General features: G+C 36.2%; 3 protein-coding genes across 3 annotated transcripts; 2 read left to right on the top strand and 1 right to left on the bottom strand.

Moving 5' to 3' along the window:
• Positions 1 to 8,483: 8,483 nt before the first annotated feature.
• LOC141633666 (uncharacterized) lies at positions 8,484 to 14,067 on the top strand. Its single transcript, XM_074446094.1, has 10 exons — positions 8,484 to 8,975; positions 9,291 to 9,385; positions 10,102 to 10,169; positions 10,246 to 10,289; positions 10,543 to 10,620; positions 10,703 to 10,856; positions 11,344 to 11,490; positions 11,611 to 11,721; positions 13,442 to 13,507; positions 13,617 to 14,067. The coding sequence occupies exons 1-10, from the start codon at positions 8,698 to 8,700 to the stop codon at positions 13,713 to 13,715; spliced, it is 1,140 nt and encodes a 379-aa protein (XP_074302195.1). The 5' UTR covers positions 8,484 to 8,697; the 3' UTR covers positions 13,716 to 14,067.
• A 99-nt stretch (positions 14,068 to 14,166) lies between these two features.
• On the bottom strand, positions 14,167 to 17,050 carry LOC141633665 (uncharacterized). The gene is made up of 5 exons (XM_074446093.1): positions 16,877 to 17,050; positions 16,605 to 16,691; positions 15,546 to 15,616; positions 14,827 to 14,889; positions 14,167 to 14,729 (listed from the first exon to the last, which is right to left on the bottom strand). The coding sequence occupies exons 1-5, from the start codon at positions 16,935 to 16,937 to the stop codon at positions 14,478 to 14,480; spliced, it is 534 nt and encodes a 177-aa protein (XP_074302194.1). The 5' UTR covers positions 16,938 to 17,050; the 3' UTR covers positions 14,167 to 14,477.
• Positions 17,051 to 20,988: 3,938 nt separating this feature from the next.
• On the top strand, positions 20,989 to 23,525 carry LOC141631210 (uncharacterized). The gene is made up of 6 exons (XM_074443911.1): positions 20,989 to 21,251; positions 21,981 to 22,202; positions 22,274 to 22,390; positions 22,496 to 22,546; positions 22,640 to 22,958; positions 23,472 to 23,525. Exons 1-6 carry the CDS (start codon positions 20,989 to 20,991, stop codon positions 23,523 to 23,525), a joined length of 1,026 nt encoding a protein of 341 aa, XP_074300012.1.
• Positions 23,526 to 26,431: the final 2,906 nt, after the last annotated feature.

The raw sequence follows: 26,431 nt of genomic DNA, 5'->3' as shown, positions 1-26,431 counted from the left end.
TTGGGGTACTCTATCGAGTAGCCCTTACTCTGTCGAGTAAGGGTAGGTTGCGAGATAAAATAGTTTCTGACCTGTTGGGTACTCGATCGAGTAGCTGGGGTACTCGATCGAGTAAGGGGGTACTCGATCGAGTACCTTGGGTACTCGATCGAGTGTCCGGTTTTACGGGGAGTTTTCTCGGGTTTTGTTAATTATGCGATTAAGGTATTTAAACATATTCGTCATTGTTTTAATTCACTTTTACAAAACCTAAAACCCTGTTTAAGAGAGAAAGCAACCAGTTCATCTTCCTAATCGCATCCTTAGCAATTCCGGAGTTGCGGTCGGTTCTTGTGGTTATCCATATCGTTGAGTTCCTGCGTCGAGGGTAAGCTTTTAATATAATTTTTATAATGTTTTGTTAAGATTGGTTAAACCCTAATTTAGGAATTGGGGGTTTTGGTGTGTAGTTTGTGATGTGTAGTCTTTATGTGTTGTATGATAGGAGGAGAATTCGTAGAGGAGCCGTTTTGATACAAATTGTAGATACCGTCTGCGTGTTGTGCTTTCGGTAGGATTTCTACTCGGTATTAGTCCCATAATGGGATATTGGTGATGTGTTGTAGTTAGTTGCTTGATATGATGATTGTGTTTGTAATGGTGTTTGTGGTTGTGTTGTTGATGGTTCTCGAGATGCGTTTCTCGGTGAGTGGGGTCTTGCGGGAGTGATCTCACGCCCTAGTTTCGCCCTTCGTGGAACCCGCCACGAAAGGGGATGTGCACATTAATGGACGGGGTTATCGCTCGTACGATGAGCGGGGCTTAGGTGGGAACGGTGCGGTCCCCCCATCGCGTGGTGGTCCGGTGGACGGTCGTATTGAGACGATGGGAGTTGGTGGTGTGTGTGTGTGTGTGACGATTCATTTGTCTGTTTATCTTATTGTTGATATATGTATTGAATTGTGTGATTAGTACGACCCGTTTAAATGTTTTAAAAGCTGTGGTGATCCATTCGGGGTGGTGAGCGATTATTGAGCGGAGTGTGATATGACGCGTATGGATAGCCGGGATGAGTCATCACGTGGCGTTAGAAGTCTTCCCATTTGTGTCGACGAAGTCTAGTAGCTTTGATAGTTTAGTTTGTAGACCGTATGAGAACCTTGTAATTCCTTTAATTAGTTTTGGGTTTGAACATGTAATCACTTAATCTATAATTACTTTAAAAGTACGTTTCTTTATTGTCTTATGATATTGTACCTCGAGCAACCGAGATGGTAGTATCCTTATACCCGAGTGGTCTGGTAAGGCACTTGGAGTATGGGGGTGTTACAAATGGTATCAGAGCGACGATTTTGGAACTGTAACAAATGAACATAATGAACATAGGGAGTCTAATAAAATGAACCTGGTGTATGTGTAATGGGAGCCCCGGCTGATGCTAGGTTTTGGGTGAGTAGGCGCCCTCACTTCAAAATCTTGGCCCCATGATACTTAAGCCAGTCACATGGTATGGGAACGTGGAGTCCGTGTGTATATGTGCGACGTGTATGTTAATTGTGCTGTATATGGTTTGTTGAAAGCATGTTGCATGATAGTTGGTAGACATGTTGGTTGGGATCGTTGGAAAAGTATATGAGAATGATGAATGATATGGTAGAAAAAGAAAGTAGTTCGTATATGATGATGTGTGATGAAGTGGATTTGTAATGTTGTTGTATTAGCAACATGGAAATAGGATTTGTAGTGTATGGGTGTGGTTTGTGTTATGAAAAGTTATGAAAATTTAAAACATGCGGGTAATACATGATTGAAAGTTGAATGTTAAATGAGCATGATAGATGGTAATGTTTGACTTTTGGTAAGTGGTAACATGAAGAATAGAGGTTCAATGATATGTGTTTTATATAACGAATTGGATGAAAAGCATGATGGTTATTTATAACGTGGCACTTGATAACACGAAGTAGATTATTTTGTTAATTGTATGAGGAGTCGCGCAGATTTGAATGCGTAGTTGTAATCATAATGTTGAAATAATAATGAATGCATAGTACGTTAGGGTATGTGAGATAACATTCGGGTAGTATTCACGAGTCTGCATGACTCGATCGAGTGGGGTTGATTCGATCGAGTGGGGTCTGTGCAGGTCATATGCGTATTTCGGGTCATATGTTTGTCTTTTGACATTCGTTGCATATTATGTTTAATTCAAAGGTGTTGTATTACTTCTTTATGCATTGTTTTACGTATGTGTTGGTCCTGAAGCGTAAGTTACCCAATCTTATGATGTAAAGAGTGGCACTATGATGAGTATGAGTTCGGTGGGGAGGACATGAGTTATATGTGATTATGATAGATGGTGGAAAAAGAAAAGGAAGATTGGTATAGTTTATTGAGGCATGGCGCACGTTTTGCGAGACGGGATGAGTGATATGATTGTGTGTTGAGTAATGTAAAAATAAGTGAATATAGACAAGGGATGATGTGAGTATAATGAACGTGAGAATGAAAAGATTGAAAGTAAGAATGTGGATAGTGGCAGCTTGAGATGTGTAAAGAGTTAAGGAGGGAAATGGTTAGGAGTCGTGTGGGTTATGGATTTAGATAGTGAAAGTTCGTTTAAAGGGGTTGAGAAGAGTAATATATAGTGAACTTTGTGGAGACATGTCACGAGGTGTAGTTGTAGACAGTGAGTGAGTTTGGGAGGTTTATTAAAAGATGAAACTACTGTGTGAGTTCCTTGGGTAATTAACGGTATTAAATGAATTCTGATTTCTAGAGATGTAAACAGGGAGATGCAATTGTTTGAACATTAAACGTTGGTTCTATGGATAGATTAGTGGCAAGTATGCGTGATAGCATAATAAGAGAAGATCCATGGGAAGAAAGAGTGAGATGATGTCGGTAGAAAATAATGGAACTGAGTTTTGGAGCAACGAAGGGGTGACCAGATTTCTAAAGAGTTAGCTAGAAGGAATAAGGAGTTGAACTATTAATTGGTATTATTGAGTGTAAAGAGAAAAGAAGGATAAAAGTAAGCTGAGGAAAATGTTCACCGGAGCTATGTGATATAAAGGTAAGGAATCATCGAAATGTGTGATGGTATCACGAGGATGTCAGCTAAAGGTTATATAGGAGTTTCAGGACAACATGATTGGTAATGAGTTTCGAGGAATTAAGGGAGTAAGAAGTTGGTGGAGCATTGGCACGATACGAGATATTTGGTGGAGAGTTGGATGACAATACAAATAAGTTAGCTTTGGGAATAATGTTGAGGTAATTTTGTGGATGGGTTTGATGTTCGTTATTTGCAATATTAACCAAAAATAGGAGAAAAAAACCATGTTATTTTGATATGAGTGTAAGAGATTTTATATACGAGCAGCGGTGGCATTGTGGTGTTATCACTAATGGTTAAGAGTGATGGAATATTAGAAAGGTAACAATTCTAAAGAGGTTGATTTGGTAGGGACCTGATTGTTGTGTATGATTGTGAGAGGGTATAAGATGTGGTTAGATGAGGCGGACGCTATTAGTTGAATAGTGAAGGTATGGTTATATTTGGCAGGAAGTGATGGTTGTGCGAATGGGGGAATATGTTATGAGGGGCATATGAGTTAAACTCGCAAAGCAGGTAACCTTTTTCGAGTGGTAACTTACGTGGTCAGGATTGACTAGTTGGTTGTGATTACGGGTCTGTGATTTGTGTAAATGTTTGTGTGAGGTTCTGACCTCACAAGAAGTGGTATGGTGTGATAATTATAAAGTTATTTTATGAATGTTCTGTAATATATATGTTGGGCACGGTAATTTAATTGAATGATATCCAAAAAGGTAATAATTTGATTGATTTGACATGGCTAGTTATAATTTTATGTGTATTGATAACACATGTGTATCCCGGGAAATGGTAGAGATGACGTTCATGAGATGCTTATCTGTTTATCCATATAATATGTTGCGTGGTAATTTAATAAAGTGGATTTGAGTAAGTTTTCTTGTCTGAGAAGTTATGCTCAGTCAGTATTTATGGGAATCGTATGCAGTTGTGATGTCTATCGGTGTGGTTGTGGTGCCTCGGGTGGTGATCCGGGCACGGCACATAATGTTGTGATGCGGGTATTTTCGCACTACGGTGTGGTTGTTGGTGGCGGTGTTGTGATGCCGTCACTGGTTGTGGTGGAGTAGGCGGGATGATTATGATTCGGGTTTTGAAAGTACATACCGATTATACATAGATTGTTGTTTTGGTTGATATTGCTCTCTGCGAGTGTCGGTTTGTCTTTGATAGACGAGTTGTCTTGCTTATTCATGTTTTCTTCACTAGGTTAAGTTGGGAATGAGGTAGAGTATGATGTGAAATAGAGTTGTATATGTTTCGTTGTTGTCGTGGGATAGTGATAATCTGTTGATGGGACACGGTTGTGAGAGGTTGTTACGGTAATTTTGATCTTGTTTTCTGATGAGACATCGGTAGACATGGTAATGGAAAATGATTCGTGGAACATGTGTTGTAATGAGCTGAAAGCGGCGGGTAGTTCATAATCTTTTGTTGAGACAGTGAGTGTAGGGTGTTGGGGAAATTAGTGTCATGTTAAGTTGTGTATGAATTTTGCGGTAATGAAAGAAAGAACTTGAGGATCTAGTGTGCGTGTACGTAACGAGTGCGGACCGTGAGTTATGCTTCTGGGAGATAAGTGCCTTACGTAGAGAGGTATGTTGTTTGGCAGTAATAATGAAGAGTGGGTATGGTGATTTGCTACGAGTTTATGGTATAGGTTAGGTCTTATTTTGCCGAATGAGTTGAGGAATGGGAAATGTTTATGTATGGGAGCCTTGGATATAAGAATGGTGAGTGTTTGGTTTATAGACGGTTATCTTTGACATGTGGTGGTACAGAGGGTAATGAGATATAGATATGGTTTGGTATTAGTGAGTTACGAGGACGTAACATTTGTCTTAAGAGGAGTAGGATGCGATAAAACAGATTTTGATGGTTGTACATATGGTAATATATTCGGAAGTTGAGTCTTGATGTAGAATAAAAGATCGATTCGTGATTGTGGGTGATTTTATTAAAGGTCATGACCGTGCTTGTAGTAGCGTGATGTTTAGGAATGTGAGAATATTTCGCTAGTATTGTGATTGGATGATGAGGTTACGAGTGTGAGTAAACTTCGAGGACGAAGTTCCTTTTAAGGGTGGTAGAATGTAACATCCCGTTTGATGTCTATGAGTGTCTTGGTATTGGATTTGATAGTTGATGATATTATCGAGCTAGCAGCATTAAAGGATGGTAGTTGGTTATGTATGGAGTTGGTATCGTGAGAGATATATATGTGGTAGATACGGTATAGTGAGTCATGTTGTGGAAGTAAACATAGTTGGTGGAGTGGGTGTTAAGAGTTCATGTTCTATGTTCGGTCGAGTTCTTGAGTCCTTAGCTAAGTTGTTGTGTCTTGGTCGAGTCTGTATGGTTGTTTTTATGTATGGGTTGAACTTCGGGGACGAAGTTCCTTTTAAGGAGGGAAGACTGTAATACTCCGTATTTATAAGTCTTGGGGTACTCTATCGAGTAGCCCTTACTCTGTCGAGTAAGGGTAGGTTGCGAGATAAAATAGTTTTCGACTGTTGGGTACTCGATCGAGTAGTGGGGTACTCGATCGAGTAGGGGGTACTCGATCGAGTACCTTGGGTACTCGATCGAGTGTCCGGTTTTTACGGGGAGTTTTCTCGGGTTTTGTTAATTATGCGATTAAGGTATTTAAACATATTCGTCATTGTTTTAATTCACTTTTACAAAACCTAAAACCCTGTTTAAGAGAGAAAGCAACCAGTTCATCTTCCTAATCGCATCCTTAGCAATTCCGGAGTTCAAAGCGGTCGGTTCTTGTGGTTATCCATATCGTTGAGTTCCCTGCGTCGAGGGTAAGCTTTTAATATAATTTTTATAATGTTTTGTTAAGATTGGTTAAACCCTAATTTAGGAATTGGGGGTTTTGGTGTGTAGTTTGTGATGTGTAGTCTTTATGTGTTGTATGATAGGAGGAGAATTCGTAGAGGAGCCGTTTTGATACAGCTGTAGATACCGTCTGCGTGTTGTGCTTTCGGGTAGGATTTCTACTCGTATTAGTCCCATAATGGGATATTGGTGATGTCTTTGTAGTTAGTTGCTTGATATGATGATTGTGTTTGTAATGGTGTTTGTGGTTGTGTTGTTGATGGTTCTCGAGATGCGTTCTCGGCTGAGTGGGGTCACTTGCGGGAGTGATCTCACGCCCTAGTTTCGCCCTTCGTGGAACCCGCCACGAAAGGGGATGTGCACATTAATGGACAGGGTTATCGCTCGTATGATGAGCGGGGCTTAGGTGGGAACGGGCTGCGGTCCCCCCATGGTGGGTCCGGTGGACGGTCAAGATTGAGACGATGGGAGTTGGTGGTGTGTGTGTGTGTGTGATGGATTCATTTGTCTGTTTATCTTATTGTTGATATATGTATTGAATTGTGTGATTAGTATTGACCCCGTTTAAATGTTTTAAAAGCGTGGTGATCCATTCGGGGTGGTGAGAGTTATTGAGCGGTGTGTGATATGACGCGTATGGATAGCCGGGATGAGTCATCACGTGGCGTTAGAAGTCTTCCATTTGTGTCGACGAAGTCTAGTAGCTTTGATAGTTTAGATGTAGACCGTATGAGAACCTTGTAATTCCTTTAATTAGTTTTGGGTTTGAACATGTAATCACTTAATCTATAATTACTTTAAAAGTACGTTTCTTTATTGTCTTATGATATTCAGTACCTCGGGCAACCGAGATGGTAGTATCCTTATACCTGAGTGGTCCTGGTAAGGCACTTGGAGTATGGGGGTGTTACAGGGACTCAATGGGTAGTGACTAAAAACTAGTAGAAAACTTATACTCCGTTTAGTTTATGTTCAGTTTAGCTCTTCTTTTTATAAATTAACTTTCAGTTCAGTTCCATTAAGTTCAGTTCAGTTCCAATAAGTTCAATTCAGTTCAGACAGTTTAAGTACAAAAAAACAAGCCTTAAGTATATAAAATAGAGCATGTTTGACTTAACTTGTTGAAAATGAGTTTTTATTTTTCAGACTTAATTTTCTAACAGTGTTTTTCAAAAGTAGAAGTACCAAATTGCTGTTTCTTTTTTTATGGTTAAAAAAATGTTTTTTTGGCTTTTGAGAAATTTTTCTTTAACTTTTAAATAATGATGTGTGTGTGACCAAAAAGTGTTTTTAAGTCCGAAAATACTTTTAAAAGTCAGGCAAACACACGCATATTCAAGTAAAAATGTTACTATTGGTTAGCGCAAGGTTTGTTCGATCAAACTCTTGACAAATGTGAATTTCGGTGGATTTGGAAATTAAATATTCCTCCAAAATTGAAATTTTTTCTTTGGAAAGCCTGTGTTGACGGCCTTCCGACGAAAAGTAGACTTCTCAAGAGTCATATTGATGTCCCACCTCATTGTATTCCGTGCAACAATCCTAGTGAAAACAAAGATCATTTCTTTTACGAATGTCCCTTGATTGAGTCTGTCATCCAAGACCTGAACATTATTAGTTTCAACGAGTTTTTGTCAAATTATGATAATTTTACAAGTCAAAGTTTTCTAACGAAACTTAATTATCTCAAAGATTTAATTCCAAAAGATGATTTCATTAAGATTATTTTTATTTGGTGGAATGCATGGTTTCATAGAAATGATATTATCTTTAACAATATTAATTTAAGTATCAGCAAACTTATTACTTTATGTAATAGTAGCACTATGACTTGGAATGTGACTAGGTTTAAGGATCTCAACAATCCCGAGATAGAAGAGTCAACTAAAAACAACTCTAGTACGGAAGAAATTTGGTGAGAAAAACCTGGAAACGGTTTCCTAAAGCTAAATTTTGACGAATCAAGAATAGAAGGTAATAAAGCTGCTTTAGGATAGTCTATAAAATTAAAGTCGTTTGCTGGGAGTAAAAAAGTACGGATCCAATAGTAGGGGCGGCTATGGGCCGGTTCAGGCTGATCCGAGGAACTGGGCCTCCAATTTTTTTGGGCCTCCAAAATGTTTGTTTACAGAATAAATAAATATTAACCTATGATATTATTAGCAAAAATAGACTGGTGTGGTGGTACAATCATCGTATACTAGCCAAGTGGTTCGTGTTCGATTCCCAACTCGATTCGAGGTACTTGTCAGATTCCTTGGGAAATATCTAGTATTATCAAAGATGTGAAATTAGACCTTCATTTTCTAACTGTTTCGAGGTGATTTGATAGCCGGTGGCTTCAACTTATTTCCCTCATTCGAAAAGATAAGATAGATTGATCATACCCTAGATAATCAACCTAATTTTCTTGCCTAATAAAAAATAAATAAAAAAATGTTACTAGTACTTCGTATTTAACCCATTTTGATCCTCAGATAAACGGGAAATAGTCCGTACTGCATTAAATCTTTATTAGGAGAGCAAGTCAGCGACACATTGTCATGTCCCATTTTCCAACCACTCCCCTTCAAATTCTCACCTGTATATTCCCTTTCACTGTCATTCCTAAATAAACGCCGCTTGAATCGTTCCTCTCTCACAACTTTCCACCATTTTTCCCCTTCAATTTTTTTCCCCAACTTATCTTCAAAGAGTCAATCTTTTTCAACTTTTAATCCCTCCTTCATTAGGGTTTTCTATCAATTTTTTTCAAGATGACAACTTCTGTGAAGAACAACGTAATGCCACCCAACTTTGTTAATAATCTTCAACAAGCTTTAATGGGGAGAAAAAATGGAGGAATTGATGATGTAACTTCATCTTCTTCACAAGATGATGGGTTGCAGATTAATGGTGATTGTGAAGAAGATTGTTCAAAACCTAGAATTTTGGTTACTAATGGTGATGGGATTGAATCATTTGGTCTCGTTTATCTTGTTGAAGCTCTTGTTAAGGAAGGACTTTATAATGTTTATGTTTGTGCTCCTCAAATGTAGGTTCTTTTTTATCTTTATGCCCCTCTTGTTCATTTGTTTCCGGTTTTTATTCTTTGTGACGGGTATTTTAATCAAAGTAAACTGTTTCAGTTGTTAGTAATGAACAAGGCAACTCTTTCTCAATCATTTGTTTACGTTTTAATTCTTTGCGGGTAAGCTGTTAATGCACAAGTCAATAAGGTGGGTGGGGTTAAACTGTTAATGATTTGCTCTCTCAGCTAAAAGGTTACCTTTTTGTTGCGGAAAGCTGGTTGATTGACCATTATGTTGTAAATGGTGGCGCTTGATTATATTTTGATCTGTCGTGCCAGGGATAAATCAGTTGCCGGGCATTCAGTGACATTTGGGGAAACTGTAGCTGTTTCTTCTGTTGAGATGAATAGTGCCACTGCATATGAGGTTTCAGGTTAGTTCTCACCCGTATATTACTCTCTCTGTCCCCGTCATTTGTTGTCGTTTTTCATTTTGGGTGTCTTAGTCATTTGTTGTACTTTCTATTTTAGGAATGCATTTGATGAATAATTTGATTATTCATACCCAATTTGGTGCACATGTCATTTAGTAATTGGCCCCCTCCTCTTTCCTTTGTCTTTGAGCCAAAACCAAAGGACAACAAATGACCGGGACGGACGGAGTAACTTTTAAAAATGTGATATGGAAGAGTACTGAATAATGATTAATGAGTGTCGTGGATGATTCTGAAATTTTCATACGAATGTATATGGTCTTGTTTTGAGTGATTGGATGTTAGGGTGTTGATATTTCCCTTAAACAGGCTATAGCTATGTACGTACAATAGTAGAGAATGTCAAGCTGTATGCATTATTATGAATGCAGTCAGAATTGGTTGCGTTACGTTTAGGGATATGAATCCAACAAAGAATAGCACATGAAACTGGCTAGTTCTACCATTGAGTTCAACATACAAAATGAACTCACTTCAATTGTAGTCTATTGCTCGTGGTATCTTAATTTATAGCTTGTCTAGACCCTACTTTTATCCTTGTTTTGTACAGTTGATCTCCTACCCAGGTTTTCAAAGATATGAGTTTGTTCTGATGGTGAATATTTGTTTTTGGTGACTCCAGTATCTTACTAGTTATGTGCTCTTGTACATGATAGGGACCCCTGTTGACTGTGTCTCACTGGGATTATCCGGGGCTCTTTTCTCTTGGTCCAAACCTACATTGGTATGCATTACTAATTTCACTCATTGGGAACGAAGGATATGCATTGGCTACTAACCAGTTAATTTCATTTGTTTAGGTCGTCAGTGGAGTCAATAAGGGATCAAGTTGTGGTCATCATATGTAAGTAATGTTGTACGTCCTCTCCTATTTTTATCGCCCCATATGGTTTAGTAGTTAACCACTTGTCCGATATGAACTTTGACCTTTATCTACGATTTATCACATTTGATTATCAAAACAACTGTTTTGGTACCATCCTTTTAAAAAGGTTGTCATCATAGTATATGATGGAGGGAGTTTGCGTTCTTTCATTTCTGCTAAGCAATTTCACAGAATATTACTCAACAATCTAACGTGTTGCTGGTGGCTGCAGGTTCTACTCTGGTGTTGTTGCTGGGGCCAGAGAGGCACTGATTGGTGGTGTGCCTTCAATTGCCATATCATTGAATTGGTAAGGTTGAGGACTGTCTTTTGGCTACCATATGTCATTTTTTGTTTCTTGTTCTTGACATTTATAGTGATCATCTTTTTAGGAATAAGGATGAGAGCAGTGAAAGCGATATAAAGAATGCTGTGGCTCTTTCAGTGCCAATAATAAACTCTGCTGTGAGAGATATAGAGAATGGAAGTTTTCCTAAACAATGTGCATTGAACATACAAATTCCTACTTCTCCCTCTGCAAACAAGGTTCATTTCTTCCTGATCCAGTGAGATTTTTCTGTCTGTTCGATAAATTTGAATATTATTGTTCAGTGGCGGATCTTAGAGTACATTGTACACGTGGCCAAAGTTTGAACCCGTAAGCTTAAGTTTGAAACATTCGCCACTCAATCATTGAGCTTACGAATGTCATGGTGAACTTTAAAAGGCAACAGGGCGCGGGTTTCTCCCGCTGTAACTATGATCTGCCATGTGTTGTGGTCATAATCACATGATCTATGTCCGTATGTCGTCAAAAGCCCTTTTTTTTTCAGTGGTGTTGAAGTTAGGTATATATATGTGCTTTGGTTGTAGAATGAGTATATAATTGAGCAGTCAAACCTGCGGATCTACCGATCTAGTGAGAAACTTGATGGAGCCTTGCCTTCTGTTATTTTCTATAACTATCTCCAAATCTTATACAGAGTACTTTCATATTACGTTGGCATATTTCACGAGTTTGATGTTTCTGCAGGGCTTTAAAGTGACAAAACAAAGTTCGTGGAAATCTACCTTGTGCTGGCAAGCAGTATCTGCCAAAAGGCACCCAACAGGATACATGCCTAATCAACCAGGTTTTGGCATCCAACTAGCACAGCTTGGTCGAGATGCATCTGCTGCTGTGAGTGCTTATCAAACTTTTACTCATCGTTGTTACGAGTGATATCGCCTTTCTTTTTTATTCCCTTTTCACGATCTCATCGTGATTCTATCCTTCTAATGGTATTTGGATGTTTGTCAGGGTGCAGCTCGCCGTGTGACAACTCAAAAGAAGAATCTGGAGATAGAATCAGTTGGCGTTGCTGGGAAGTCCAACACAGATCGGGGTGTGAAGAAGTCCTTCCGCTTGGAGGTAAGAAATATGCTATTTTTAGAGAAAGGCGGCAATCCTAAAAATATGAGTGTAACGACTTACGAGGGAGTATGTGTTATATCTTGCCCATATCTTATATATATATATAAAACTGGGTTGAAACGCTGTGGATGCGCCACGTGTCAACCCAGCCTTAAATACACGTATGAATTACAACTGAATTAAATACAAACATAATAAATGCTGTATAAATCTCAGCAAAATATTAATTATAGTTTAATAAATTTTATTATAAAATTATATTAAATAATTATGATGATTTGATTCTAAATTTACTAAAAAGTTATTTTGATACAAATTCTAAAATGTAAATAATTACGTTCATTGTGAAAAATGCTTTCAATTGAGTATAATTTTCATTATATTTATTGAAATTTTATTTTGATATGTAGAGTTGACTAAGTGAGTGTCTCACAATGTTTTACATTTACGTAAAAAACATTTTGAGAAAGTTATAAAACTTAAACTATTAAATCCATTAAAAAAATATATTTGGAAGACTCATTGTATAAAATAAAAACACCTCTTTAAAAAAACTACTAAGAGGTAAGTTTTTATAGTCTGGGAATGAAAAAAATTATATTAGACAAATTGAATACATATGAGATTTTGATAGGTTTCAATAGTGTGATAACGAGTATGTGTACGCATCTGTATGTACATAGTAATCGCGAGTGCATTAGAATAATCAAAACAAAAGTAATGATTATTGAGTAATATAGTATTATAAACGACATGAAAAAGTAAAAAAAACACGTTACATTTTTCTTTAATATCTTTAATTAAATATGTATAAGTCAAATATAAAATATTGATTATGACTAACCAAATACTCTGTATTACTTTTAGTTAAATATTTTATATGTTATCTTTTAAATACTTTGAAGTTAAACATCAAAAAATAATATTTGAGAAAGTTCAACCTATTATATTTACAGGTAATAAACTCTTAAACATCATTATATATAATTGTTTAAAAAAACAAAAGATGCAAATTTCTCATAGATATGTTTGACACATATCACATGCAAGACACAATCAAAACATTTAAATAAGTTTTAAATAAGTTGAGTTTGAACTCTATATATTTAATAGATAAATGTCACATATTATACATAAAAAATTAAAAATTACATAAAATTATGTTCACATCATTTTGAATAAATATTTATTGATGTGAGACATAAAGTATCATGAAATGATATAATTTGAGAATTTATTGTTGATTGTTGTATTACTCGAATAAATTTTATTTTGATTAGTATGATATTTCACCTGTCACAAATTTATTTATAAAACGTCGATCATGCATAATTAATTATCACTTATTAGTTTTAATTAAAACTCTTATGTATTATATTTTAAAATATTGAAGTTAAACCTAAAAATATTAAATTTGAGAAAAATTATTTATAAGAGAAAATATTAAAAGTTATATATGAATTATATTATTTTTCTTCAATTATAATAATAAAATTTTAAAACAGACCGCGCGAAGCGCGGGATACTACCTAGTAAACCATTAAAATAAGGTTGTAGAGACTGATAGAAGAACGATGCCAGGCCAGTAATTCTAAATATAGAATTATAGATTACTTTTCTTAAGACGTCTGTAGACTGTAGTTGTTTCTGAATTCCATGTAATGATAAGAGGGAAAACATAGATAGATTCACTTATATATTTGAATCTTCATTACAGTTTCTTGACAAGGAACATGAAGAAGTCGATGATGATTCAGACATTAAAGCACTTGAAAACAATTTTGTAAGTTGAAAATTTTGATGGCAAACCTTACTACTGCCTTTCATTTGTTCAAATGTTGAATCTGATACCTGTCATCGCTGAATCGCTGTGGTTTTGGTTTCATTGTCAGGTTTCTGTGACACCCTTTTTTCTGTCTCCCTACATGGAGTCTGATGTTCAAACGTTGGCTACCGATTGGATTACATCTACCCTTGTAGAAGACAAGTAGAAATGCTCACATGAATCTGTTAGATCATTAGGTCTATTGAAGATTAAGAAGCAACAATCACTGCATTCTTTGCATTATATTAGTCAGATGATTATGGTGACGAATTCACCACTCTTTTTCTGTAATCTTTAGTCCGTTTTGTCAAAGCTTAGGGAATTTCCTCCATGGAAGTTACAGCTAGTTGTAAAATTAACACCTTATGCTTTTTGTTTGCTAAATTTGCTGTAGGTGAGATCAGTTAGGTTAGCTTCTTTCTGATCTATGCTCAAACAATTGTGTAATTATGTATTAGCACTGAAAATTTAAAAGACGTTCCACGGTTCCAGCTATATGAAAATAGTGTTTTCATCAAGTGTATCTTATCCTCCTAGATCGACTGAAGTATTATCACAAAATGCATGCTTCAAGGTCTTCTAAGGCCGATAAAAGATTGGATAGTCGAAACAAATCATAACCGAAAAAGCACTTAAATTTCGAATTATCAACAATGAGAACAAAGTACACAAGAATTGCAGCCATTTAAGGCTTCGACAAACTGCTTTACTTGTACAACTTCTCAAAAAATGACGATCAACACTGAAGATTATATGTGTACTAATAATAGACCAGACTATAAGATGACAAACTGCAAACTAAAGACACCGGCAAGCAATCTTCTACATCAAGTCATCAACCCCCATCATCCGTCAAACAACTATCCAACGGCTAGTATGAGTGGTTATACTCGTATGAGTCGTATCCTCCAAGGAAACGAGAACTTTATCACGGGAGTACAACAATATTTGCTCGTTTTCTCTTGTTATTTTCTGACTGCTGTTTTACAGAACCATCACCTGGCATAGTTTCATCATTGTCACCCTCATCATCGTCGTCATCCTCATCATCACTACTTTCTGATTCTGAAGAATCATCATTCTTATAAAGATCGAGAACCGGCTGATTTCCAGTGATTGCTGCCTCTGCTGCAGCCATGGCCTCAGGTGTGTGGAGATCGGCAACACCCAACATTAAATCCTGCATTATATCAATCCTCCAGCCTTAGCTCAGATTCCACAGTTGCTGCATATATATCGTAAAAGAAGGAATACACTCATACAGTATTCAACTTTACCATTTCTATTAACTCGGATTCATTCCCATTTAGATTTTCAATGTTGTACTCCTCAGGATTGTCCTGTAAATTAGGCAAACTATTCATCAGCAGACTGCAGAAAACTAAAACAAAACACATTCTCATTTGTGATGGCCGATATCCGTCACAAGCTTGTGACGGGTCAAGTAAAACCCACGTAGGTAGATAAGACAAATCATTTGTGACTCCCTAGTACTTTAATTTTTGTCTTATCTACCAATGCGGGTGATCCTTGACCTGTCACAAGCTTGTGACGGATATACCCACCACAAGGGAGACTTACTGAAAACAAATACTCCACTTATCTCATCCATATGTTTATGTTTCTGGATCGGTTTATTATGCTAGCAAACATGACCATAGCCATTTTGATTTTGCCACTGACTCTCTTGAGTCTTGACTCTTGACTCTTGACAGTGTCTTTTGGCCTTTTAATTTGACATTTGAGATTTTTCACTTGCATGTCGTCACCAATGATGTGAGTTTGGTGAGCAATATGGGGTAATCAATTACTCATACTCTTGGTCACGATCGCATTCATGACCATCATGGAGCTCCAATTTATTGGATCCTCCTCCAAGAACATCAAAGTATTTGACCTCCGTTTACAAATGGAGTATGGGTTTTTATATGGCAAGAGTCTTCTTAACACACACAAAAAAAAAAAAAAAAAAAACTACAAGATTTAAGTTGTTTACCTTTGCTTTGAGCTCAAGGCTTTTGTTAGCTTCGGATATCACTCCTAAGAAATCCTTTACCTTACCAAGCACTGCATATAAAGCCGGAGGGAACATTATCAGCTGTAACTCTATTTGCTCTTGATTTAGGCAAAAGTCGGCAAAACACATCAAATGCAATGCGATAACTCGACAAGATTTTAGACCAAATGTGCTATAACTATAATCAACAAAAACATGATACTCTCTAAAAAATTCGAGCTTGCCTAAATTTTCCCCTACTTCTGTGGGACAGTTGCGAACAGAAGCCGGACCAACAGAAGAAGACGGAATCAATACAGCGCGATCAGTCAAACCTCATTGCAACAGAGCGAAACATAGGACTATTGTGAAATTAGCCCAAACCTTAGACCACCAAACAGAATAGGTAAACAAGCTTCAGATTTTCAAAGCTAGAATCTACCAGACAAACTACGTTCCATCTCCATCTAATTCCACATTCAAATTTCCCTACAAGCATAATGTTATTTACAGTCTACGTATAAATTTCTGAACGCTACATCGAATAAAAAATCATTACAAAAAACAAACCTATAGCTAACACAAGTAATAGTTACAAAAGCTTCAAAATTTCATCTGAGCAATGATCACATACGGTATGTATCAGCTAATGAACACGTCATACTATCGGAAGATTAAATGATACGACCAACATAGTAAGACCATGTTCTTTCTGGCTTAATTTCAGCTCGTTTCGTTTTTGCTCAGCGCTATTCAATTCAGTTCAATTTAGTTTCATTCAATTCAATTCAACTAATCTCTTCACAAATTAACTCTTACTTCAACTCTATTCAATTTAGCTAAGTTCTATTCAATTAAGTTCACTTCAGCTCGGCTTCATTAACTTCAATTCAGCTCCTTTCAACCGAAAAAAACCGGGCCTAAAGGCGGTAAATAATTAAAATTAAAACAGACAGCTAGTCTAGTTTTAAGACCGTCACAAGCTTACAACATACGGAGTAGTTGTTATCGCCATCATTAAATGAACCATATACGGAGTAGAATACAAAAAGGCGGTACCTTGACTAGAAGAAGGGATAGGTGCAGCGAAAGACGGATTCTCTTGGGCGGAAGTTTTGGTATTACCAAATACCAGTAGCGCAGAATCTACAATCAATCAAAATTCAATTCAAAACAATAACAATTCAGTTTAATTGTACTGTAAAGATTAATATATGATTAATTCTTGTATGAGACGGTTTGACAATAAATTAATTAATGTAACGCGATAACGCGGACCCGATTACCGACAAACTAAAAAAAAGGCAAAAGGAAAAGGGAGAAAGGGGAACCTTTGAAAGAAGAAGGGGGATTGTGTTCGAACTGCAAAAGTTCCTTGCTTGTCTTCTCCATTACTATCGGTGGCTTCGGCGGTGGCAGTTCTGGTGTTACGACGGATATTGTTTTTTATATAGTGGTGGTAGCAAATTAATCCGTATGACGGAAACGGGGTTGTGTTTATACCAGGGTTTATTTAGGGTTTTATATTTATAAAGATTTTTTTTTTTTTTTTTTTTGTCACCTGGAGTATCTCTACTAACAGATAGGACAATCTCCTTCGAGGCGCTGAAGCAAATTAATGGGACCCCTACTAAGTTTGGCATTTTCATTCGCAAGAGTCGAAAATCGAACCTCTAATCACTTGTTTAAGAGATGAGAGTTATTAGCACTTACACCAGCCAGTTTAAAAATTCGAAAGATGTCTCACATCACACTCTCTTTTTTTTTTTTTTTTTTTTGAAGAAAATCCCCGAAAGGCTTACTGATAATTACGTAAATCAGCTGAAAGTAACAATGTCTAATGGCAAATCATCGACCAAAAACTGAATAATGTTAACTCTTACCAATAAACTGAATTAAAATCAGGTATCAAAACCAAGTTCAAACACGCAATGTTATTATAATTTGATTATTGTCCACGAACCACGGGTATTAGAATTTGTCTAAAAATAAAAAGTCTGGTAACCAAAAAATCGTATTCCACTCACTTTATCTCTTTCTACCAGAATTGTTACTTGAAGTTTTCTTTTTCAAGTTCATTGACAACAATCTTGGCTCGGGATCAATGTGCCAGCCACCCCCAAAGAGCAAGGGTTGTAGAACAAATCTTTTAATTTTTTGAGATATACTTCTAAAGTTGCACTAAAAACCTTTTTTTTTTTTTGGTACATACTAAAAACCTTTAACATGCTATAATAACTCATGTTCACAAGTTTCAAAAGCAACAATTTCATTTTCAAATTGATCGTTTTTACAAGAATCTATACAATATTATTAAAAGGGGAACTTAAAACTAGTGTAGATCCCGTGCGAATGCACGGATTTTTAGTTTGTGATATATAAAGAAATTAAATATAGAAATTAACATATACTAATGAAGTTTTTATTTTTATTTTTAAGAGTGTACAAATAAATGTAATATTTAAGATATCTATGGTTAAAATGGAGAAAAAAAATTGTATATCAAATGTACTACATCATACTTAATGACTTTTTCAGTTTTTGTGTATTTTTTTCGAGTACTATAGAGTTTATAAATTACATTTTAGTTTTATAATTTTAAAAATCAAATTTTTTTGAGCTTATATGTAATTTTTTTGAGTTATAATGTAACTTTTTGAGATTAAAGTTTAAGTAAATAAACTCAAAAAATTTATAATAAAACTCAAAAAATTTAGATTAAAACTCAAAAAAATTATCTTAATGCTCAAAAACTATACCATCTGATGTACTACATCAGATGTATAATCCACTTACTGGTTAAAATGTGATTATAATATGAGTAATATATATATATATATAGAGAGAGAGAGAGAGAGAGGCCGGATCAGGTGAGGCACCTCATTATGGCGAGGCGGCCGGTCTCACCAAATTACTACCTTGGACTGATTTGCATTATACATGGATGAGCTGATTTTGTAATGTTGTTGAAAAAAAACAAGGATGAAAATTAGGGGTCAACAAGAAACTTTTCATTTGGTCCAAAACACTTTCTCTCTCTAATCTAAAAAAAAGCCCAAATACCTTATTCTCTCTAATCTAAACAAAAGGCCCAAATTATTTCCTTCCAAAACTACTGAGTTTTCACGTTATACAAAATCACAAAATTTGGGCGTCGATTTCAAAGAGGCGATATCATCAAATTTGTGAGACGATTTCATCAAATTAATCAAATTCTGACAATCAAAGAGGCGAATTCATCAAATTAATCGATTTCTTAGAAGATTTCGAGGTAATTTCCAGGTAATTTCATATTATTTGATGAAAAATTGATTTTCTTAACTTCGTTCATTAATTGATGATATAATGATCAAATTTGAACAAAATCGAACTGTTTTGTAAATTTATAAGGATCAAAACTGAAGTATTTCGTTAGTTTAGGGTTTGAATTCGATCAAAACTGAGCAATTGAGCAATTTTGTCATTCGCGGTGTAAAATTTGTTGATTTTGTTAATTCATTCATTAATTGATTATAATTCATTCATTAATAAGGCTCAAATTGACGTTGCAGCTTTAATTTCAATGGAGATTACAGACATTACGAAGAATCGGTGATAATCTGCTTTGTTGAAACAGGTAATCTCGTTTTTTCGCTATTTTATGAAAGTGTTTTGCTATTCTCCGATTTTGTGAATATGTGAGGTTATATTGTGAATCTAAGAAGTTATTTCGTAAATCTGAGAAGTTATTTCGTGAATGTAGGCTATAATATCCTGAATTTGATCAAAAATAATCAATTTCGCCCTACTTATTATGGTATTACTGCTGATGTTGCAGGTCTAACTGCAATGGAGATTACAGATACTGCAACGACTCCTGATAATAGTGCTATTACAACAGGTATTCTGTTTTGTCCCTATTTTATGAATTTGAGACGTTATTTTGGTCTGGTTTTGTGAATCTGAGAGGTTTATTTGCGAATCTAGGAGCTAATTTTGTGCATCTGAGAGGTTATTTTGAAAATATAGACTAATATCCCGAAACTTGGTTTGTGACAGAGGAACTTAGATGCTAATATTGTGAAACTTGATTTGTGAATCTCCTATGTTGCTCTTTTTGGCAAAACTTACTAATTCGAAGAAACATCAATCTTTTATGAATTTAAGATGTTATTTTTTTGAGATTGTTTTGCTATTCTCCTTATTTTGTGAATCAGATAGCTTATTTTGTGAATATAAGAGCTAATTATGTGAATTTGATAGGTTATTTAGTGAATATAGACTATAAGATTATGAAGCTTGGTTTGTGGCAGAGATTGTTTAACATTGTCTATTTTGTGAATCAGAGTGCTTATTTTGTAAATATAAGAGCTAATTATTTGAATCTAGTAGGTTATTTATTGAAATATAGACTATAAGATCCTGAAACTTGGTTTGTGGCAGAGATTATGAACCTTATATCCTAATATTGTGGAACTTTATTTGTTAATCTCCTATCTTGCACTTTTGGCTTATTTTGTGAATCTACAATTTTCAGTTGTTGATTCCAATGTTAATTGCAGTGAAGCTTCTACCTCTACTGTTTTAACAAGCCCTACAGTACCAATTATTTCCACACCTACTACTCTTATAACTTACACACCGAGTGGCAGCCAACGATGGATAAATAGGATTGATGCAAAGTTTACACCAGCGATTGGGAAAACATTTATTGACTTAGACTCAGCGATGCTGTTTTATGAAACGTACGTTGTTGCTTGTGGGTTTAAATCAAGGAAATCTTCAAGCAAAAGGTTTCGTGATGATATTATCAGAAAAAAGTGCATGGTTTGCTATCGGGAAGGCTGTAATAAGAAGAAAAGACGACCTGCCCTAACTGGTGTTGCAGAAAAGGCGGATGAATCCGTTGCATCAGAAATAACAGAAATAGGTGGTACAAAGAGCAAACCGAAAAAACCAGCTGCTAAACGTAGGGTGAAAAAAGGTGGAGGAGAGGAAGAGAGTTTCAACAAAGGGTCAACCACAAGAATAACAAAGATTAGAAGGTGGGGCTGTCCAGCAATGATAAAGTTCAAGTTCCATGAGAACAAGTACATGGTTGACGTGTTTATTGAGGGTCGCAATCACCCGCTTGATCTTTGTGAAAAATAAGGAATTTGAGAAACTTCTTGAAAATATCAATGAATTTCATATGCAAATGATTGTCACCATTCAAAAGCAAATGTTGGTCCTAGCTTAACACACCAACTATGCACACAACAATTGGGTGGTTTTCAAAATGTCGGGGCAATGATCAAGCAATTCAAAAAATTTTGAGGGAAATGAAGTGTCTAATGAACAGTCATGATGGGGAAATGTTCAAATCACGCTTAGACACCCTAGCTGAAACAAAAGGGCTCCACTTTGTTTATGAAAAAGATTCCAAGAACGCATTGACAAGGATTTTTACGGGACGGATTGTGACATGCAAAGAGCGTATGCTCTGTTTGGGGATGAAGTTTCATACGACCCAACTTATGGTACAAACAAGTACAACATGACCTTCACGCCTTTCACGGGCATTGACCATCATAAAAGGTCAATCACATTTGCATGTGCGCTTATAGAACATGAAAACGATGAGTCATTCATGTGGATATTTGACCGATTTCTGGCGGCTATGGGTGGGAAGGAGCCTAACTACATCATCACCGACGAAGACCCGGGAATAATTAAAGCGAGTTCCAGGTATGTTTTCGAAATTTGCAAATCGTACCTCTTAACTTGTGAAACTTCATATTAAATTGTGAATCCTACATCTGTTTTGTTGATTCTAGTTGGCACTGGAAAATATGATGGTTGTAATAATTTGATTGGTTTTTTGTTTATGTGAATCGTAGTGCTTATTATGCGAAACTAGATCATGAATTTGTGAAACTGGGGTAAAAATATGTTTCACGTACTTATATCGCGAATAAGGCACAAAATTTATATAGTCTGAATCCGAGGATAAGACATGAGATTCACAAAATAACCCCCCAGATTTACAAAATAAGCTATAGGATTCACAAAATAAGCTATATGATTTATAGTCTGAATCTGAAGATAAGACTTGAGATTTACATAATAGTGCATCGTATGACTTTGTTATGTGAAACTGCGTGAATTTAGTTATTATAAAATGATGGCGACGGTCGATAATTTGATTTTGTTCATTGCAGCTAAGTTCAAAACAGCGAAACATCGGTTTTGCATGTGGCACATCATGATGAAAATAACCGACAAGGTTGGGAGTAAAATTTGTAGAGATCGAGCTTTTTAACCCGTCTCGAACGGTGTTGTATGGGACGATGACCTGGAGCCCGGGGAATTTGAAGAGAAGTGGCTTAAAGTCATGAACGATTTCTCCTTGGAAGACAATACGTGGTTGAATGGGAAGTTCGCTGATAGACACACATGGATACCCGCTTATTTCAGAAATGTGCCAATGGGCGGTTTACTACGAACTACACAAAGGTCAGAGAGTGCTAATAGTTTCTTTAAGCGGTTTGAAAACAAATACGGGACATTAACTGAGTTCTTGGTGCGCTATGAAAGCGCCACTGACCACCAAAAGCACCTGCTGAAGCTCCGTGAAGAGGAGAATGCGAATTCAATCCTCGAAACACTTTGTATGGGTCAAAATGGGAGACACAAGCGGTGAGAAGCTATACCCATGCGATGTTCTATGAGTTCCAAAACCAGGTGAAGCTTTCAATAAATACCTGCAGTTTGGTTGGATACACTCACTTGAGATCTGTGACGAACTTTGAAGTGTCGTTAGTTGAGGATGCAAAGAAAGGACTAAAATTTGCGGTTGAGTGCGGTAGAAGCACGAATGATGTAAGGTGCACATGTAAACTGTTTGAAAGGAGAGGTATTTTATGCAGTCACATCATTTGGGTTTGTTCGGGAAAGTTTAAGGACATACCTGATAAATATATTTTGCAAAGGTGGAGCAAGAATGCACTCAGAAGTGACGTTTATGATTGGAATGGGAATCTGTTAGAGAAATACAACAATACCAAAAGTACAAAAGCAGATTGGAATGTCGTGGTGTGGTCCGAGATTGATTAAGCTGTTGGTATGCTCAAAAGGAAAGAAGAGTCGGATGTGAGAGAGTTTGCCAAGTTAATCAAGGAATTCAGGACAAAACTAGAGGGAAACACTCAACCGTTGACAAAACAACAACAAATTAAGCTTCTACTGGGCTGCAAGGTTCTAGAAGAAACCAACATCTTACCGCCTAATGTGTCTAGGAACAAAGGCTGTGGTAAACGGTTGGTGAGCAAGAAAAATAAGGCAATCAAGAAGGCGGAAAAAGCAAAAAGGTTGTGTGCTAACTGTAAGCGCAAGGGTAACCACGACAAAAGGAATTGTCCATATGATTTTGCGAGACCGTCCTCCGGTGAATCGGTTTGTATTCATCTACGCAACTACATCCGATATTAATCAAGTATTTTATTTATCTGTTGGAGTGGCAAAAGTGGTTTAATTTAGGTTAATGTCATTCAAAATAGGTGGTTTTGTTTCGACCTTGGTTTGTGAGTCTTAGATCGTATTATTGGTTTCCTAAAAAATCTGGACATCTCATCTGTTTATCTTATTTTGAGAATCCCAGAGGTTGCTTTGTGAATCCCAGGTCTTAATTTGTGAATCCTGGGTCCAATTTTGTGTAGGAGACAATATATGAATCGTGGGTCTTATTATGTGAATCACATATCTTTATTTGTGAATCACGAAATGAGACGATTGTATGTAGTAACCTGATATAATTCCTCACTTTGTAACATAAATGACAACAGTTGGCTTATATAAGATGAATGTGATTCACGCCGTGTCACCCAATTTTGCATGATCCTCACTTTTATTATTGTACATCTAATGTTTGTAAACATCTTTCTAATTCCAGCTTTGTCTTTTACGTAGGGAGAGCTAGCGGACGAAGAGGTAGAAGAGGAAGGGGATGAGGATGAAGAATGATGGAAAGAGTCTTATTAAGCCTTGAGAAATAGATATGATGATTGAAGAAGACAACGACAATTTTGAAAGGAGCAGTCTTTTAGTTTGGCAACATATTATTGGTTTCCAAAAATATGGACATCTTATTTGTTTATCTTATTTTGTGAATCTGAGAGGTTCTTTTGTGAATGTAAGAGGTTGTTTTATGAATCTTAAATCTTAATATATACAAAAGACCTGGAAATCTTATTTGTTGGTATTAATTTGTGAATCCTGGGTCTAATTTTCGCGATTATTAGGAAGATTCGTAATCTTATTAGAAAGGAACGGTCGACTGGCTAAACGGTCTTATTTTGTGAATGACACAATTTAAATATTATATAAAATGGATTATTGTGAATTATAGACGTTATTTCATGAATCTTACCGTGTGAATGACAATATATAAATCCGAGGTCTAATATTGTGAATCGACTTGTTTTGTGAATCCATCTTTTGTGAATATCGTCTTTTTTGAATCTCAGACATTCTTTTGTAAATCTCAGGTCTCATTTTGTCGACTTGTTTTGTGAATCCATCTTTTGTGAATATCGTCTTTTTTGAATCTCAGACATTCTTTTGTGAATCTCAGGTCTCATTTTGCGAATCAGACGCTTTATAAATCATATGGCTTGTATAAAATGAATTATTGTGAATTGTAGACGTTATTTTGTGAATACAAGAGGTAAAACATCGTCACGAAACAGGAAAATAGCCCTTCTCCCACGTCAAATTGAGATACGAGGACGAGTAAATGATTTCAGGTGTGATGTATGTTTTCGTGTGAAAGACACCGAGAACCACCAAATCCAAATAACCTGAAAAATAGGAATTCCTCCAGGCTGGAGCCTTCATCACCTTAATAGAACAGGTAAAAACAGTCCTACTCCTACCTTGTTACAAAAGCCAAGAAAATTCCAAACTTAACCCTCTATTCAACTGTATATAACACCTTTCCTAACCACCAACCTCACAAACTCTTACTATAACTTATCAAAACTTCCCACTAATCACTACAGAAACATTAATTAACCATGATTAACATCCTCCTCCCCATCCTCGTCCTCGTATCTCAATTATCCACCTCCGAATATCATCCACGTCAAATTTCACAAATTCAAGCGACTAATCAATTCCATTGATTAAAATCAACTATTACAAAAGGAGATCTACTAAATAAGCAGATTAGCACCCAACTAAATGACTAATAACATATTCACTAGAATACTTGATAGATCCTGCATATACCATCTAATACTATACTAACATAATACTTGATTGTATCCACCACAAGTTAAATTCCACGCATAAAGGACAAATGCCTCCGACGAACCAACCAGAGATAAGTAAGTATACACTGCATAACACCCAAAACTCACAGCAAAAGAATAAATGTTGCCCCGTTTCTACTACACGCTCACAAAGACAATCATGAAGAATAAATTCCCAACCAGAGAAGCATACACTGAAGAACGATCTCCCTGCTTCACATCATCTCACCACCATAGATAAGCACATCTTGCTACTTATACTCCTATATCATAAAACACGTAAAATATTTCAAAATATATACACGGACAAGCATGGCTCGCTACTATTCAAAAATATCGCGGATACTATGAATGAATGGGGATTTGATATGCAAAAGTTATTAAAGAACCGGATGCATACCGTTCTAGTATTTGCATCCCATGAAAGTAGTTGCATCATTACAGACTTTCGAAAATCTGGCATTCTCTACAATTGTAAGAAATTATAGTTGAAATTAATGAACAACACAGTTTCAAATACAGATTTCATGTACGTATACTGTTCAACTTGTTTCTTACCGATAATTGTCCGGATTACGCCAATCACCGAGCTCACAGTCCAACATACTCAAATACCTCAACACGTGAGCTCCACAATCAAAACTGAATGTAGTATAGTGTTCAACTGTTTAGTAAACAATATTTAATTTCCGTAAAGCGGACACATTAGGGAATAACTTACTGATTTGATTGTTGAGGAACTTTGAGAGTTATAACCCTGTGAGAGTGCAGAAACCGCATGGGATAATATGACGGGGAACTACTTGCCAAAATAGGAGATAATTTGGCCACCTGAAAATGTTTCGAGTTAATACTGATTGTACACTAAAAATGTTTTATATACTTTGATTCACAAACTGTCAAGGGTTAGATTAGCCAAATAATTAATACCGTGTCTATGGTTGTATTATGTACATCATAAGACTGTACTTTCGCGCTTAAGTTGAGGATGTAATTCGTTTTACTCTCCATATCGCATATACAAGCCCACCAATGTCTGTCTTTGATCAGCGGTATAAAACCTGATATAATAAATATTAGTCTCCAATTTACAGCCCTACATGTCCGCCACAAAAAAAAAAAATTGTTGAGGGACCAGACCTTTCGGATTGTGGCACCATTCACCGGTTTGTATGTCCCCATGATGTATTGATTCCAAATACAAGGGTTTTTCTTCTCTGTACATTTCTACATACCACAAAAGGTGATTTTACAAACCATATCAATTTGGGATAATCAAGACACTTGAATATTAAAACAAGTTCAAAGCTAACCACGATGACAGTCGATGACAAGTACAGAAGATCTGGTCGATGAAGTGTCGTCCTAATCCCAAACATATCAATCACCTAAAAAAATAATATTAGGAATGAAACAAAAGATTACAGATAATACAATGAAATGAACGCTGATAGTAGTCTACTTACTTGATCCATAACCCATCGACGCGGTCTAGCGTAGATAAAGCCGCTCGTGTGACTTCCATCCACTCGGTACACACCATAGCCTCATTTGTAGTAAGGCACATTAAGAAACATTACTAGAATTATCCAAATAAAAATAAAAATAAAAGTAAAG

This window comes from Silene latifolia, chromosome Y, assembly GCF_048544455.1.
Source record: "Silene latifolia isolate original U9 population chromosome Y, ASM4854445v1, whole genome shotgun sequence".
In the NCBI taxonomy this organism is placed as follows: domain Eukaryota; kingdom Viridiplantae; phylum Streptophyta; class Magnoliopsida; order Caryophyllales; family Caryophyllaceae; genus Silene; species Silene latifolia.
This window is presented reverse-complemented; position numbering and strand designations above follow the sequence as displayed.

Excerpts from the sequence above, each read along its gene's own strand:
- LOC141633666 (XM_074446094.1), top strand. The coding sequence starts at position 8,698 with ATGACAACTTCTGTGAAGAACAACGTAATGCCACCCAACTTTGTTAAT. Across the intron at positions 10,290-10,542 it reads TCAAGTTGTGGTCATCATAT|GTTCTACTCTGGTGTTGTTG; the intron begins GTAAGTAATGTT and ends TGGTGGCTGCAG. Across the intron at positions 10,621-10,702 it reads ATTGCCATATCATTGAATTG|GAATAAGGATGAGAGCAGTG; the intron begins GTAAGGTTGAGG and ends TCATCTTTTTAG.
- LOC141633665 (XM_074446093.1), bottom strand. The coding sequence starts at position 16,937 with ATGGAGAAGACAAGCAAGGAACTTTTGCAGTTCGAACACAATCCCCCT. Across the intron at positions 15,617-16,604 it reads TATCCCTTCTTCTAGTCAAG|TGCTTGGTAAGGTAAAGGAT; the intron begins GTACCGCCTTTT and ends CTTTATATGCAG. Across the intron at positions 14,890-15,545 it reads GCCTTGAGCTCAAAGCAAAG|GACAATCCTGAGGAGTACAA; the intron begins GTAAACAACTTA and ends CCTAATTTACAG.
- LOC141631210 (XM_074443911.1), top strand. The coding sequence starts at position 20,989 with ATGCAAAGAGCGTATGCTCTGTTTGGGGATGAAGTTTCATACGACCCA. Across the intron at positions 22,203-22,273 it reads CAAAATGGGAGACACAAGCG|TTTGGTTGGATACACTCACT; the intron begins GTGAGAAGCTAT and ends AAATACCTGCAG. Across the intron at positions 22,391-22,495 it reads AGAAGCACGAATGATGTAAG|GTGGAGCAAGAATGCACTCA; the intron begins GTGCACATGTAA and ends TATTTTGCAAAG.